The following is a 14,893-nucleotide window of genomic DNA, read 5'->3' on the forward strand; positions in this document are numbered from 1 at the left end:
TCTCTAGTCTCTGGCTCGGTCCCTATAACAAACCATGAAGATCACTACTGAATTTAAAGTAGGGGAAAAAACAAACAAACAAAACCAACTTGACTGTTAAGACCGGAGAGGAGAATTGTTCTTTAAGTATTTCCTTAGTACTTCCTTCTTCTTGCCTTCCAGGACCTGAAAGCCTTTCTAAAAATTAGCATTTGTCTTTTGGGACAGGCAAAGGCCTCTGTGACTGAAAATTAGCATTTGTCTTTTGGGACAGGCAAAGGCCTCTGTGACTGTCTGCAGTGGCATTTCATTGCACTAGAGCATGTCTGGCGAACCTCCGAGGAACCTGGCGAGAGCCAGCCCTGCCGTCATCAGACAGGAAGTCTGTTTTGACCGGCTGGGTCATTGCTTCTTTCTGTGGTGCCTAAAGCCCCGTTGCACTTGGTTGAGACCTTGGAGCCTTGTCAGAGCTCACATTCTCAAAAGTGTGATTTATAATAGGGAGGATCTGAAGTTCAGGATTTTTTTTCTGGCTAGTGTCTTTGAAGATGGAGGTGCCAGGGCCTCATGTTAGAAGAATCCTTGCTTAAAACCTTGGCCAACCCAGGGCTCATACTACCATAATGTATTATTGTCCAATACCACAAAGAGTGATGTCTTTAAAAGTCAGAGCTGGAGAGATGGCTCAATGATTAAGAGTGGCTATGACCAGTGGCTGCTCTTCCAGAGGACCTGGGTTCTAGTCCCAGCACCCACATGTTGGCGCACAGTGTCTATAACCCCAGTTCCAGGGGATCTAATGCCCTCATCAGTCACTGCATGCACATGGAACACAGACACACATGCAGGTAAAACACCCAGACATGTAAAAAAACAAAAACAAAAACAAAACCCAAAACATCTTTAGAAAACAATAAAATTAGCATAAAAATTAATTTTTACTAGGATGTCAATGGAAAGAAATAATGAAAGATAAATAGGAAAAGGTCAAAACCTTCAACTAAATGGAGATAGAGTCAGTGTTGTTTTGTAGAGGTAGATACTCATTTTCTGTAATATCTGAGACCTACCTTCCTGTGCCTCCCAAGTGCTGGTAATAAAGGCATGCACCCCCACCCCCAGCTGAGATTAGTATTCTGTAAGGGGCTTCATTTCCTCTGTTTCTTGTGCAGCTGCCTGAGGAGGGGCATGTTTATGCCAGCCTGGGCAGACAAGGGTGCCAGGCATGGAGAGCTGGTGGTGGATTGTAGCTCAAGCTCAATTTAGTAACACAGACCTGAAGTTAGCAGCCTGGTTAGTGCACTTGCCTGTGACTTTGAAAAGGGGGCCAAGTAAGAAAACAAGTACCCCTGGGTGCTTCAAGTGGTTTATTTAGGATTCAGAGCCCAGGCTGGTGCTCAGCCCACGTGCTCCCTCTGTTGGACACCTTGGTATAGCAACAACAAGCACATTGCATCTGTGTGGCCTGGAACCCACCCTTAGAAATGTGAGATGTGCTGTACTGGCATGTTTCCACTTCTGCAAGAAGCAATGAGGGTTCTGGCATCCTGGCAATCACCTTTAATCCCAGCGCTCGAGGCAGAGGCAGAGGCAGAGGCAGAGGCAGAGAGGCAGAGGCAGAGGCAGAGGCAGAGGCAGAGGCAGAGGCAGAGGCAGAGGCAGAGGCAGAGGCAGAGGCAGAGGCAGAGGCAGAGGCAGAGGCAGAGGCAGAGGCAGGAGGATTTCTGTGAATTCCAGGACAGCCAGGGTCACACAGTAAGACTGTCTCAAAACACACAAACAAAACCAAAACCAAAACAAAACAATAAAGAAGGGACCAGTTCAACTCCTGGAGGCCCAGTAGACTGCAGTATCAGTAATGTGCCCAGGTACGCTGCAAAAGAGCTTACAGGCTAACTCTGTCTCTGGGCTATGAACTCTGTATGCCTCCAAACCCAGTGGTCCCAGGCTCAGTATTTCATAAAACCACTACTACCTAATCAAGATCAAATACAGACTTGTGCTTAAGGAAGCCACCACGAAGGCATTCTTTTTGTTGGAGAAAGGATCAAACAGCCCTGGTTGTCCTGGAACTCAGTAGACCAGGCTGGCCTTGAACTCAGAGATCCACCTGCCTCTGTCTCTGGAGTGCTGGGATTAAAGGCATGCACAACTATGCCAGGTTTATCAAGACATCCTTGCCTTCCAGGGCTCGGGATGACAGCAGCTAGGGTGTACAGAGGATGGGCCCTGCCTCCTTGCACTCACATCTCTCGGGGTGTGGAACCCCGGGCCCTCACTAGCATACCCACGCCTCCGTGAAAGTGAGAGGACAGAGAAGAAAGCTGCCTGGAGTAGGAATGGGGAGTAGGGCTTTTTGTTTGTTTGTTTTTGTACTTCCTTAAGTCTCTACTCCTGCATCCGTCTGCATCTCTAGCAGGAAAGAAATCTTTAAGTAATCCAAGAAAAGAAAGCGTGTCCCCACATTTGCTTGTGACAGTAAGAGTGTTCTAAGTTCCAGGGCACAGTGGGAGGGGAAATGAAAAGATCGTTCTGTCAACAGGTCTCAACATCGAGAAGTTCATCCTGGGCAAACCCACTGACAGGATGTTACACCCAGCGCCGCCAGCTAACTGTACCTTGGCCGTCTTCGTCATTCCCTCTGTGGGGTCCTCCTGGTTCTTCATGAGAGTCAGCTTCACGTTCCTGTTGGGTTTACATACCACAAAGAGTAATGAGAGGAAATAAATGCAAACATCCCTCTGTCCATGCCCTTCAGGGAAAATGAACTAAAGTTTCCTTAGTTGTTCCCCAACTGCCTTTTTTTTTCTGAACGGTGCTGGGGATTATTATTATTATTGTTGTTATTATTATTTTATTTTTTTGAGACAGGGTTTCTTTGTGTGTCTCTGGTTGTCTTAAAACTCACTCTTAGACCAGGCTGGCCTTGAACTTACAGAGCCCTACCTGCCTCTGCCTCCCAGTGCTGGGACTAAGGGTGTGCGCCACCACTGCCTGGTGTTGCCAGGATTATAATGAGGATGTCTGCCCGTGCCAGGCAAGTGTTCTGCTGCCGAGCTTCACCCCCAGCCCATCTTCTTGGTCAGCTTCTTTCAGCATAAGTGTCCAGGGACCAGTTAAAGCGCCAAGTGGGCGAGGCAGAGCATGGGCCCGTGGAGCGTGAGTCCCAGGGACCTTGGTGGCGTTTTGCTTATTCAATGTGCAGTGAGTGTCCAGTGCATGGCACAGGTGTAGTTGTGTGCTGCGGGATGGGAAGGAGAATGTCACAGGCCAAGGCCAGCTGGTGGAGGGCACAGAGCAAAAGGCTGTCGTAAGATGGAGCAAAGGCAGGAAGAGGCGGGAAGGTTGAGAAGGCGTTGGAGCCTCCAGGCCACGGTAAGGATTTCATCCTAGAATAGATGCCTCTTAGGGAAGCCAATGGGTTAGCCTGGCCTTTGGTGGAGTTCCCAGGGTGACCATGGGCTGGGGGTGCTCTCATTTGACACCCTCTTCCCTCTGTCCCCGAGTCACAAGAGTGATCTCACTGTCCAGAAATCCCCCTCCCAGCTCTTTTCAATCTCAGCTGCCGTTCACTGGGATTATTTGAAGAGTTTAACAAACAAGAGACATGCTAGGTTCTAACACCAAACAAAACCAGACTCTGGGGTGTAATGTTTGAGGTGTCTCATTTCAGTGTGCAGCTGGATCAAGAACCCGTGTCCTTATAGCAGTTGGAAGAGCAGCTGAAGACCTAAAAAATAAAGCGGGCAGAGTTGCCCCAGCCTGCACCTGGGTGCCCACCCCCCTGCCATTTCAGTGACACAGCTGGACTGAGACATTGCATGTTTCGGGCCCTGCAGTGACAATCACTTTTCCACCTGTCATCAAATTGCCCATTTAGGGAAGAGAACATTCATCATCTGCTATGTCCCTCTCCTCAGGATCCCCCCAGTGCTTCTTGCTTCTCTTGCTGGCTTTGTCCCGTGTGTTGGCCTAGTACTTGGAGTTGATGAGACCTGCTGACATGAAATGCTAAAGGTGGTAAATAACTCTCCTTCTTTTGGGTTTCTCATTTTGGAGACAAAACAGATGTGCCTAGTATAGTAAAATAAATGAATAAATAAATACGAGTAAGTAAAATAAAAAATTCATCCCCGAATAAAAGAAAAGATGCTGGCTGGTGATGGCACATGCCTTTAATCCCAGCACTCAGGAGGCAAAGGCAAGCAGATCTCTGTGAGTTCGAGACCAGCCTGGCCTATAGAGAGAGCTCCAGCATAGCCAGGGCTACACAGAGGAATCCTATCTTGAAAAACAAAAAACAAACAAACAAACAAAAAAACCAAAATCATGGCAGGAAAATCCTTACTTAGTCACAGTAAACTGTTGAGTTAGAAGATTAGAAAATGTACCAATTTTTACATCCTTATTTATAAAGCCTTCCAATCTATCAGGAAATTGATGGAAAGAGAGAAACAAGCTCCTTGTATTAGAAGAATTTCAAATGCAGAAAAATGACTGGTCTCAACAACATGCATCCCTGAGTCTGCAGGGGCAAGGAGTATATTCTTCTCATTTCCCAGATGGGAAGATGGAGGCAGGGAAAGTCTTCAAGTGAATCCTTATTAGAGAAATCAACTTTTAAATTCAGTTCATTCAGATTCTGAGAAGTGCGGAGCCACTGTCTGTCATTTTTGTTGTTGTTGTTTACAGATATGAGCACACATGTTAAATAATATACCTGAGGTCATTCATTCATTGCAACCGAATGGAAATAGCCCACATGGTCTATCAAATAGAGACCCGTTAGTTAATTATGGTAATTTAGGAAGAACAGGTAACTCTCTGCGTTGACACAGAAGTCCATGAAATCTAAGAATAAGACACTGAGCAGTGTGCAGTAACAGGCTAGTTTCCATGAAAACCCACTCTTCTAGTTATATTTGTAGGTATTGCATTCTACACTTCAGTGAGGGCACACAGGGCCAGGGATGATGTACACGCCTGTAATCCAAATACTTTGGAGGTGGAGTTAATGTGTAACATCAGAAGGTCAGTGTTATCCTCAGCTACATAGTGAGAGCAAGGCCATGAGCCCCATCACCTGCCAATAAATAAACATAAAAAAACAACAACAAACCTCTTAGTGCATTTCAGATTCAAACCTTGAACTGAAAACTAAAACTAATCCCAGCACTCAGGAGGTAAACAGAGAAGCTCAGCCTCCCTGTGTTAAACTTCCGTTGCTGTGACAAATGCCTGGGAGAGACAGTTTAAAGGGAGCAAAGCTCTGGTTTCTTAGTTTTCACAGTCCACTGTGGCGGGAAGGCGTGGAGTGAAACAGCCAGGAAGTTGGCAGACAGCATTCCTCCGTTCCCATGGCTCTCTACACTCCCATGGCTCTCTCCTTTCCCTGTTTAATTTCATCCGGGCCCCCAGCTTAAGGCATGATGCCACCACGTCCAGGGCAGGCCTTCCCCAATTTAGTTAACCCTCCCTGGGAATGTCGTCACAGACACACCCACAGGTGCCCTTTATGCATCTCCAGGCCTTGTCACCTAATAAAGTTGACATTTAAGACTGACCTTCACAGCTTCAGTTGAGACCCTGTCTGAAAAAAATCCAAACCAACATCTGGGGGCATAGCTAAGCAGTAGAGCACTTAACTAGCATGCAAGGTCTCCAACATCACAAAGCCCAAACAGACAAGAACAAAACACTAAAATGAAATCAGTAAGCCGAGCGATCAAAACACAAGGGATTGAAATGCTTGGAACTAGTAGTGTTTCAAAGTTTATATATACACACACACACACACACACAGACACACATATATATACAAACATACACACATACAGACACACACATACATGCAGACACACATAGACACACAGACACACATACACATACATACACACACACACACACACATATATACAAACATACACACATACAGACACACACATACATGCAGACACACATAGACACACAGACACACATACACATACATACACACAGACACACACACACACAAACACATTTTGGATTTTGGAATATTTGCATACAAATAATGAGATATCCTGGGAATGAGACTCAAATGTACACACAAAATCCACTTGTGTTTCAGATAAGTTATACACACAGCCTGAGGATAATTTTACACATTTTTAAAGTATATTTACACTGTGACACTTCTTTCACTTTTCAAAGATTTTCTTACTTGGGTGTATTTCAGATTTCAGATTTTGGAATTATAGATGGTCATCTTGTTGGGTGAATAAAACGGATGAAAATTCAAATCCCAGCTCTGCAACCTCTGGCTAAGTCATTTGTTTGTCCTCTGTTCCTTCAGCAAATGACATTTATCAGCCATGTGCCAAGCACTGCGACAGGCACTGGGGACACAAAGTTGAAAGATCTATTTGCAGAAAGCTCACTGTCTTGTAGGAAAATGACAAGAAACATCACAGTTCTAAGACAGAGTGTAAATGTTGTGATAGGTCCAGGTTTCCCCAGGACCTCAAGGGAGGTGAAGCTAAATTAGACCCGGGAGGTTTGTTTACCAGTAGACACAGAGTGAAGTCTTGCAGGAGCAGGAAGGCAGGGTAATTCCAGACAGAGGAAACAGTATGACGGGGAGCCTGGTGGCTACAGTGTCGGACAGTGTAAATTGAACATAAGCCACATCTTGCCTGGTACAGTTTGGAGTTTTAGAAAAACAGAATGTTATACTTTTCTACTTGCAAAGGAGATAAATCTTTGAAGATGGGAGTTCAACTGCACGGTCAGTGTGGACACAGAATATCGCTGTGTTTAGAACGAGCAAGGACAGTAGTGTGGAATTAGAGGCTGGGAGGGAAGCCGCTACAGTAAGAAACACCGTAAACACCCAGGCAATTCTGGGACCCTGCGTGAGGCAGTTTCCAGTGACACATGTGTGGTGGAGCCTAAAGCTTGCTCTCAAGTCCTACAATGTCACTTACAGACCGGGAATTACTTAACTCCCGAGCCTCAGTTTCCACAGCCGTCATTGAGCTAGGCTCTGGTCACGTGATCTGAAGCTCTTATTTGTCCTTGGAAAACCTCCAGCAGTCTTGACGTCCATCCTCAAACCCAGCCCTCCTTCTGGGCATGGTGCTTCTAGGCCCACAGCAGGCTTCTCCAGGGCAGTGGTGAGAAGGGGGAGGCATGGGATACAGAAGGAGGAAGGGGGACTTCTGTCTGTCTCCAATTGCCTACATGACTTGTCACAGAGCGTCAGGCTCTCCATCAGTGACGTGAAAGTAACAATGAGTAATACACAGAGCTGGACAGGGTGACGAACACTTAAAGTCCAGGTACTTGAGTGGTGGAGGCAGAAGGATCAGAAATTCAAGGGCATCAGCTACATAGTTCAAGGATAACCTGTACTACAAAAGACCTTGTTGAGAAATAGATTGATAGAAGCTACATAGAGTTCCCCAAGTTTTCACCATGGAAGACATATTTGGAAATTCTCTTTAATGTGACATTTGAAATCCGGGCGTTGGTGGCACACGCCTTTAATCCCAGCACTCGGGAGGCAGAGGCAGGCGGATCTCTGTGAGTTCGAGGCCAGCCTGGTCTACAGAGCGAGTTCCAGGATAGTCTCCAAAACAATACAGAGAAACCCTGTCTCAAAAAAACCAAAAAACCAAAACCAAACCAAAACAAAAAAATCCATGACATCTGATACCCAAAAGCAATTTTCTTTAGTTTTTTATTTATTTATTGTGTGAATGTACATGTGTGTATGTTATATGTGTGTGTATGTTATATGTATGTGTATGTGCATATGTGTGTGTACATGTGTATGTATGTGTGTGTATGTGTGTAGTGTGTGTATGTCTGTGTGGGTGCACACCTGTGGGTGTCATTTCTCTCTTCCCTACTGTGTGGGTCCCTAGGATCAAGCTCAGGTTGTCAGGTTTGGTAGCAGATGCTGTTCTCTGAGCGTTTTTAAAAATTTATTTCATGTGTATAGCTGTTCTGTGTACCACACGAGTGCAGTGGTTACAGGAGCCAGAAAAGGGCTTATGATCCCCTGGAATTGGAGTTACAGATAGTTGCTAGCCGTCATGTGGGTGCTGGGAATTGAACTTTGGCCCTCAGGAAGAGCAATGAGTGCTCTTAACCTCAGCACCATGTATCTCTCCATCTCCCCTACTGAGCTATCTTGCCTGCTCTTATTTCAACACTTTCTTTGTTCTTTCTTTTTTGGGGGCTTGTTTTTAGTTTTTTGAGACAGGGTTTCTCTGTGTAGCCCTGGCTGTCCTACAACTGGATCTGCAGACCAGGCGGCCTCAGAGTCAAGAGATTTGCCTGCTCCCAAATGCTGAGGTAAAGTGTGTTGTGTGCCACCATGCCTGGCTCTTCAATACTGTCTTAATGATAGAAAAAAAAGTAGTACTCCCACCCTTTAAAAATATGTGAGAGTTGGAGATTATAACTCAGATCCTCGTTTTTGCTGAGCAAGCATTCTCACCCACTGACTCTACAAAATCAGCATCTCGTTTGAAAGTTTCAACTTCTAAAGTAGTCCAGCTTTTCTGGCACTTTAGAAAGATTCTGGGGCCAGGGATGTAGCTCAGTGACAGAACACTCGCCCAGCATACGCACAGCCCTGACTCTGATTTCCAACATTGCAAAACAACATATCCCGAGGGCCAGTCCTGGTAGTAGGCGCCTTCAATCCTAGGCAGATCTCAGCAGCTCAAGATGAGGCAGAGGGTCCATTGAAAACAAACAGGAGAAAAAGGGGGAAGAGGAAGAGGAGGAGGAGGAGAAGAAGAAAGGGACTGGAGAGATGGCTTAGCAGCTAAGGGCACTGGCAGCTCCTTTAGAGGACCCAGGTTCAGTTCCCAGCTCCCACATGTCAGCTCATAGCTGTCTGTAACCTCAGTTCCAGGAGACCCAGCACCCTCACATAGACATACATGCAGGCAAAAGATGTACATAAGATTAAAAATTATAAAAAAGAGAAAGAAAGAAATGAAAACATGCTGGACAGTGGTGGCAAATGGTTTTAATCCCAGCACTCGGGAGGCAGAGGCAGGTGGATCTCTGTGAGTTCGAGGCCAGCCTGGTCTACAGAGTGAGTTCCAGTACATCCAGGGCTATACAGGGAAACCCAGTCTCAAACAAAACAAAACAAAACAAAACAACTCCAAAACCAAACGGATCCCTGCTCCTTCTCAGGCTCTGAGGCCAGAACAAAGATGTGAAATTAAATTCTTCACAGAAGCAGTGCAGAGAGACCTCACGCAACCTTACGGTGGCTTTTCATCCTAGTTCCCCGTGTGTCAGCTGTGTTTGGGTCATCCTTGAGCCTCGGTTCATACGAGGGCAGAGGGATCTGAATACTTGCTGGAAAGGGGAGTGGGAAATTTAAACAAGCTTGAGTGTGTGAGGGCCTCAGCCTCAGCAGGGGCCAACGAGTATCGGTTCCTTCCTCCCCTGGGCTGAGTCTGTTACAGACGTGAGCATGTTTTCAAAACTGTTATTTTATGTAATTCTCACCTCATCCTTGAGAAGCAGGTGTGGAGGGACTATTGTTAATCATTTCTATTTTGCAAAGAGGAAATGGTGTTCCAGAGGATTGGAAGGTCACTCAGAATCAGAGAAGACCTGGGCTCGCCAACTACTTCTGGCCTGACACCTTTACATTGCTATGTCCCACTTCATCTTGGCCTTGCGTGTTTCTCTTGGGAAGGTAACACTTGCCATCCTAAATATTTTCCTGGCAATATTATTCAACCTCATACATTCAGCGAATGTTGAACCTCACTTTGTAGTCCTCCTGCCCTATCCCTGCCAAGTTAACAAAGCACATTGAAACGACTCTTGGTCCCAGACCTTATTTCATAGGGCAGTGGGCTTCATCTTTGGACAGTGTCTTAAGCCAGGCCTTATTTCCCTGTTACCCCCATTCAGCTTGTAGAAACCCTCCCTGATGCAACCCCAACAGGCCTTGGCAGTGATCCTCTGAGCAATGGGTTGTACCTGCCTCTGTGAATAAAACCTGGGACTTCAGGACAGAGGCTCTAACTGTGGGCATGGTTGGCTCTTGGCTTGCATTCAGTCAGATCTCTCCATTTTCAGCTTGAGAGTTCCATTAGCTACATCTGCAGCAGCTGTGGAGTTGAAGCTTGTCATCTATTCTTTGTCTTCTGAAGAGAGGCTATATAACCTTCCGGGACAGTGTGTAGTAGGGGTACATTCTGCATGCGTTTACATCAGACTTTCAAAACTCCCTGCTTTGAATTCTGTACTTGGGACAGTGTGTAGTAGGGGTACATTCTGCATGCGTTTACATCAGACTTTCAAAACTCCCGGCTTTGAATTCTGCGCTTCTCATTTGCTCCACAAACACATTCTCACTTTCCTTCCTTAAGCAATGGCTGTTTTAGATATACTGCATCTTTGCTTATTCATTGTACTTTGTGTTTTCCCCTATACTGTCTCAGAATAGGGCGGGGATCTTGGTCTATTTGTGTTTGTTTTTCCCCTCTTGTACTGGAAATGGAGCCTGGAATTTGGTGCAAAACAGCTGAGCTACATCCCCAGCCCATCTCGGTCTATTTTGCTCATGGACATAACCCAGATACTCAGAAGATAGCAAGCACATAGTAGGTACTCAAAATGTTAGTTAAAAGAATAAGTAAACAGCAATGATGATGATTTACCACTGTTTAGGAAGGTACCAGCCATACTTCTTTAAGCCCTAAGAAAAAACAACACTGTTCCTAAGAATAGATTTGGGGTAAATATACAGGTTTTTTTTTTCTTGGTTTGGAAATGGGGTCTCATGTGGTCAAGGTTGATTTCAAGTTCCCTATGTTGTTGGTTTTTGATAGGGTCTCATGTAACCAAGGGTGGCCTCAGATTCCCTATGTAGCTGAAACTGATGTTGAATTACTGATCCCTGCCTCTACTTCCCAACCGTTAAGAACCCGCATGTGAGTATCATTAACTCTCTGCATGACTCTTAGTCCAAGTCCCACCTTGCAGAATGTGGAAGCCCACAAAAGCATGGCCTGAGAATTGTGGATTATCTGAGGTTAGGACAGTGGCCCTTATGACAGTTCCTGTCAGTCCTCAACACTAGATAGCATGTCACCATGAGTTCTCAAGTGTTTGTCCTGTCCTGTGTCTGTCTTTCCTAGTCACTTGTTATCAAGGGTCTGAGGTGGTGTCCTCTAGTATAATACAAAGGATCTGAAGTCCTTCCAAGCCTATCTTGGTTCTGCTCCTGGTCAGTTTCTTTGACTCTGTGGCCATTTTTCAGCTCAGCATACTCTGAAGAGGTCCAGAGGGGTTGGGAAAAAGCCTCAACCAAAGGGTTGTGGGATGAAAAGGGTGGACCAACCGATGGAGCACCACTGAACACTGTCCATCAGCCAGGGCTGTGTGGCATGCTGGGGGGGGAGGGAGAGCAGCAAAGGCGGACCAATGACATCCTCACCTCAGGAGTGCTCAGTGCCCTTAGCCAGAAGCGAAGCTGAGCCTGGGAGATCAGTGAACTGTTAGAGGGCAGAAAACGAGGGCTGATGTCCAGGAGAGAATCCACATCTAACCCTGAAATCATTAACTCAAGAACCAGGAATCTAACCAAGTTAAAGGGGCAAACAGTAATAATTATGTCAGCTACTGTCAAGACAGAATGAATCATATTTACCTGTTTTATGAGGCAGTTCAAAGTTACCCTTTTTCTCTCTGCTCCACTGTCCCCCACTACCTAAACCAGACACCCAACTGGTTTGTCCCTGATGGCTGGCTGGGATTACTGTCCTAATTTGTTCTTCCTTCATCTGCTACAACCTGCCTATTTTCTGTCCTCTCTGATAAAGTGAGCGCGCAGAGGGACTTCTGAGCTGTTTTTGTAGCATGCAGAAGTGTATTAACTGGCATTCCTGTGTATGTGTCTATAAACCCCTTGTCTTCTCAGTGTGAGATCACCTTCAGGAACGGCGTCATGTCGATGTGCAGCTTGCGTGTGTAAAATTCTTTTTCGTTTGAACATATCAGCCCTTTATTTATACAACTTTGAGGCTCTCCCATCTTCTGAGCTGCTGCCTCCAAGGACTGCGGGGCTCCCTGTGAGAGAAGCAGAAAGCCCGACTTTCATAGGAACGATACACAGGGCAACACGAGCCAAGCCAAACCCCCTAATATTTATAAAAAGCATGTTTTTCATCATGGCAACACTAATAGCAACACCTATTTTTAATCACTGAAGACATGGGGGATATATACATGTGGAGAACTATTGGACTGGTTAATAGAATCCAGAGAAGTGGGAAAGAGGGCCTGAGGTGGTAATTATTTCATTTACTACTCACAGCAACCCTGGGAGGCAGGTCTGTAAACCCCCACTTCACAGATCAGGAAACCAACTTGCCCAGAGCCACTGGGATGGCATTTGAAAGAGGTAAGATCACTGCCCAAGACAAGACTCTTTTTCTCTCTTTTTTTTTTTTTTTTTTGTGACAGTCCCTCACTATGTAGCTAAGCAGGCCTCAAACTTGGGATTCTTTTGCCTTAAAACTGTTGGGGTCATAGACTAGTACCACCATATCCAAACTATTTTCGTGATTTAAAAAATATCCCTAAGCTTCCATGAGTGGTCATCAAGTCTGTCCTGTGACATGTAGGATTATGGCAAGAGTCTGGCTTATTTGCAAACTGTGTTTGATGTGTTGGGAAGAGTGATTTAAACAAATGTGACGGAGAGGGGAGGAAGAATGGGCAAAGACAGGAGTCTGGGAGGCCCCAGGGGATCTATGATCTCTTGGGCCACACTCTCTGTGGTCACCAAAATGGGCAAATGGTGTCTCATTTCCAGGCACGGAAAGTGGGATCTGAAGTTGTCCTCCAGCCCTTGCTTCCCACTGCAACCTGGGTGACCTAAGAAGCGAAATGGCCATGTCCCTCTTCAGCTTCCAGGCCTGAAAGGCCATTGCCTTTGGACTGGAGGCCAGTCAACCATCTTTTTTTGTTTTGGTTTTATGAGACAGGGTTTCTCTGTGTTGTTTTGGAGGCTGTCGGTCTAGCCTGGCCTCGGACTCACAGAGATCTGCCTGCCTCTGCCTCCCGAGTGCTGGGATTAAAGGCGTGAGCCACCACTGCCTTACGACGTTTACCAGGAGGCCCTTCGTGCCTGATCCTGGTCTTTTTGGCCTCCTTCAGTCCCACAACAACTATTTATGGGGTGTCTTTTTCAAGCCCAGCAGAGTAGGTAGAAACAGCACACAATGAAGAGCACACTGACCCCTGCTGAGAGGCAGGAGAGAGAAAAGAAGGAAGCCACGCTTGAATGTCATTCACTCTTGATCTGGAGAAAAAGCAGCAGAGGGATGTTGAGGAGAGCCCAAGGACCACCATCAGCACCAGCTGCCCCTGGAGCAGGGCCTTCACTGGTCCATCTCTCTCCCGGGAACCCATTGCTCATTTTACTCCTCTTTATCCTCTGTGTCCTCTCGGCCTCCCAGTCAGGCAATGATGGTGGAGACCTTGCGGTCTTGTCTGCACTAGCTAACAGTGAGCTAGCTCCTTGAGGGCAGGAGCCACAGCCGCCTTGTTCTCCGGTCCCAGCAATGCCTGGCTCGGAGGTTGTGAATGTATACACAGTTGAGTGTACAGAGTAAGCTGGAGAGTATGAGATGGACGAGTGAAGGGTAGCAGAGGCAGCTCTGAGTGCAGATCAGCTCCCTTCAGATGGGGAGGGGACAAGAAGCATCCTTCCCAGGAAGTAAGCCTTGACCTCCACAGGCCTGACCTCCCTGTGGCACTGGTCCCTCATTTGCAAAGAGAAAAGTTATTTATTTTGCGGGTGCCGATTTGCTGGGGTCACATACATTAATGTGCTATGAGATCACCCTGGGTGGGAATTTGATCAGTTCCATGCTTTCTAGGAGACTAACTCTCAGATGTTTGTCTCTCCAGGCAGCCATAAACCATCCCTCCCATAACATTTATATTACTTGTAAGCATTTATGAGGAATTAGCAGTTGGTGGGTCTCCACAAGTGACCATCATTCCAACGAACAACCACATCCATTTCCTTTGCTTTGAAATGCGTCTAGAAATATATATATATATATATGTATATATATATATATATATTCATTTCAGCCATACACCTACTTAGCTTCTCAGGCAGAGATTTCTCTTCCCCTCTTCTAGATCCAATGACAGTATTTGGTTCAAGCTAGAATCTGACAGGACTCAAGCCGCTCAGTCTCACAATCCTCATTCTCAGTTGGACTCTTCTGCCTAACCTTTATCCTGTCCAGTTATTGGCCAGTCAGCTTCTTCATTAAACCAACCACAGCAACGTATATTCACACAGTGTAAAGGAATACTCCACACTTCAGGAATCACTGGATGGATGACGGAAACCAGGCCACATGATTTGGGAGACAATTTCTTCATTATCTACAAAGATTTTGTGTTGGGCTAGAGAAGAAGGCTATGGCCAAAACCAGGTAAAACGGCTGGAATTACTTCCATTCCTGTGTGGAGTTCAACTTGACTTGTTGAAATCCATATCTTTTGACTTGTCTTTCTCTCTAACAATTCTCTTGACCGTTCTGCTCATCTCCCTGCCACTTAGTAACCATCAGTTGTAGGCTGATGGAATGCTTTCAGAGAAGCATGGTTTATTGTTATGATGATGATGATGATTACGGTGTTCAAGTGGTTCTGCAAATAAATAATGGTAAAAGAGAGACTGGGAGACGGGAGTAAAGATGATTAAACATATGAAGAGGATTCTGAGAGGCGGTAAGAGGAGAAAAATACCAGAGAGTTAGAAGCAGAAAGGCAGGCCCTGTGCTTGGTGGTTGGTGTTTGTTCATTAAATAGGTATTTATTGTGGCTACAATGTGCCAGACAAGCCAGCATGGGTCAGCAGGTG

General features: G+C 45.9%; 1 protein-coding gene across 2 annotated transcripts in view; it reads right to left on the minus strand.

Moving 5' to 3' along the window:
- The window catches only part of Kiaa2012 (KIAA2012 ortholog), a 109,973-nt gene that overhangs the window by 29,036 nt on the left and 66,044 nt on the right, over window positions 1–14,893 (minus strand). Inside the window, exons 12-13 of one of the 2 annotated variants that reach the window (XM_040753535.1) lie at window positions 11,935–12,072; window positions 2,598–2,664 (exon numbers count right to left, since the gene is read on the minus strand). In XM_040753535.1, coding sequence (XP_040609469.1) covers window positions 2,598–2,664; window positions 11,935–12,072 — 205 coding nt within the window. The remainder of the gene's footprint in view (window positions 1–2,597; window positions 2,665–11,934; window positions 12,073–14,893) is intronic. The other variant, XM_040753536.1, reaches the window with a different exon arrangement.

Source organism: Mesocricetus auratus, unplaced genomic scaffold (assembly GCF_017639785.1).
Source record: "Mesocricetus auratus isolate SY011 unplaced genomic scaffold, BCM_Maur_2.0 Super-Scaffold_100010, whole genome shotgun sequence".
In the NCBI taxonomy this organism is placed as follows: domain Eukaryota; kingdom Metazoa; phylum Chordata; class Mammalia; order Rodentia; family Cricetidae; genus Mesocricetus; species Mesocricetus auratus.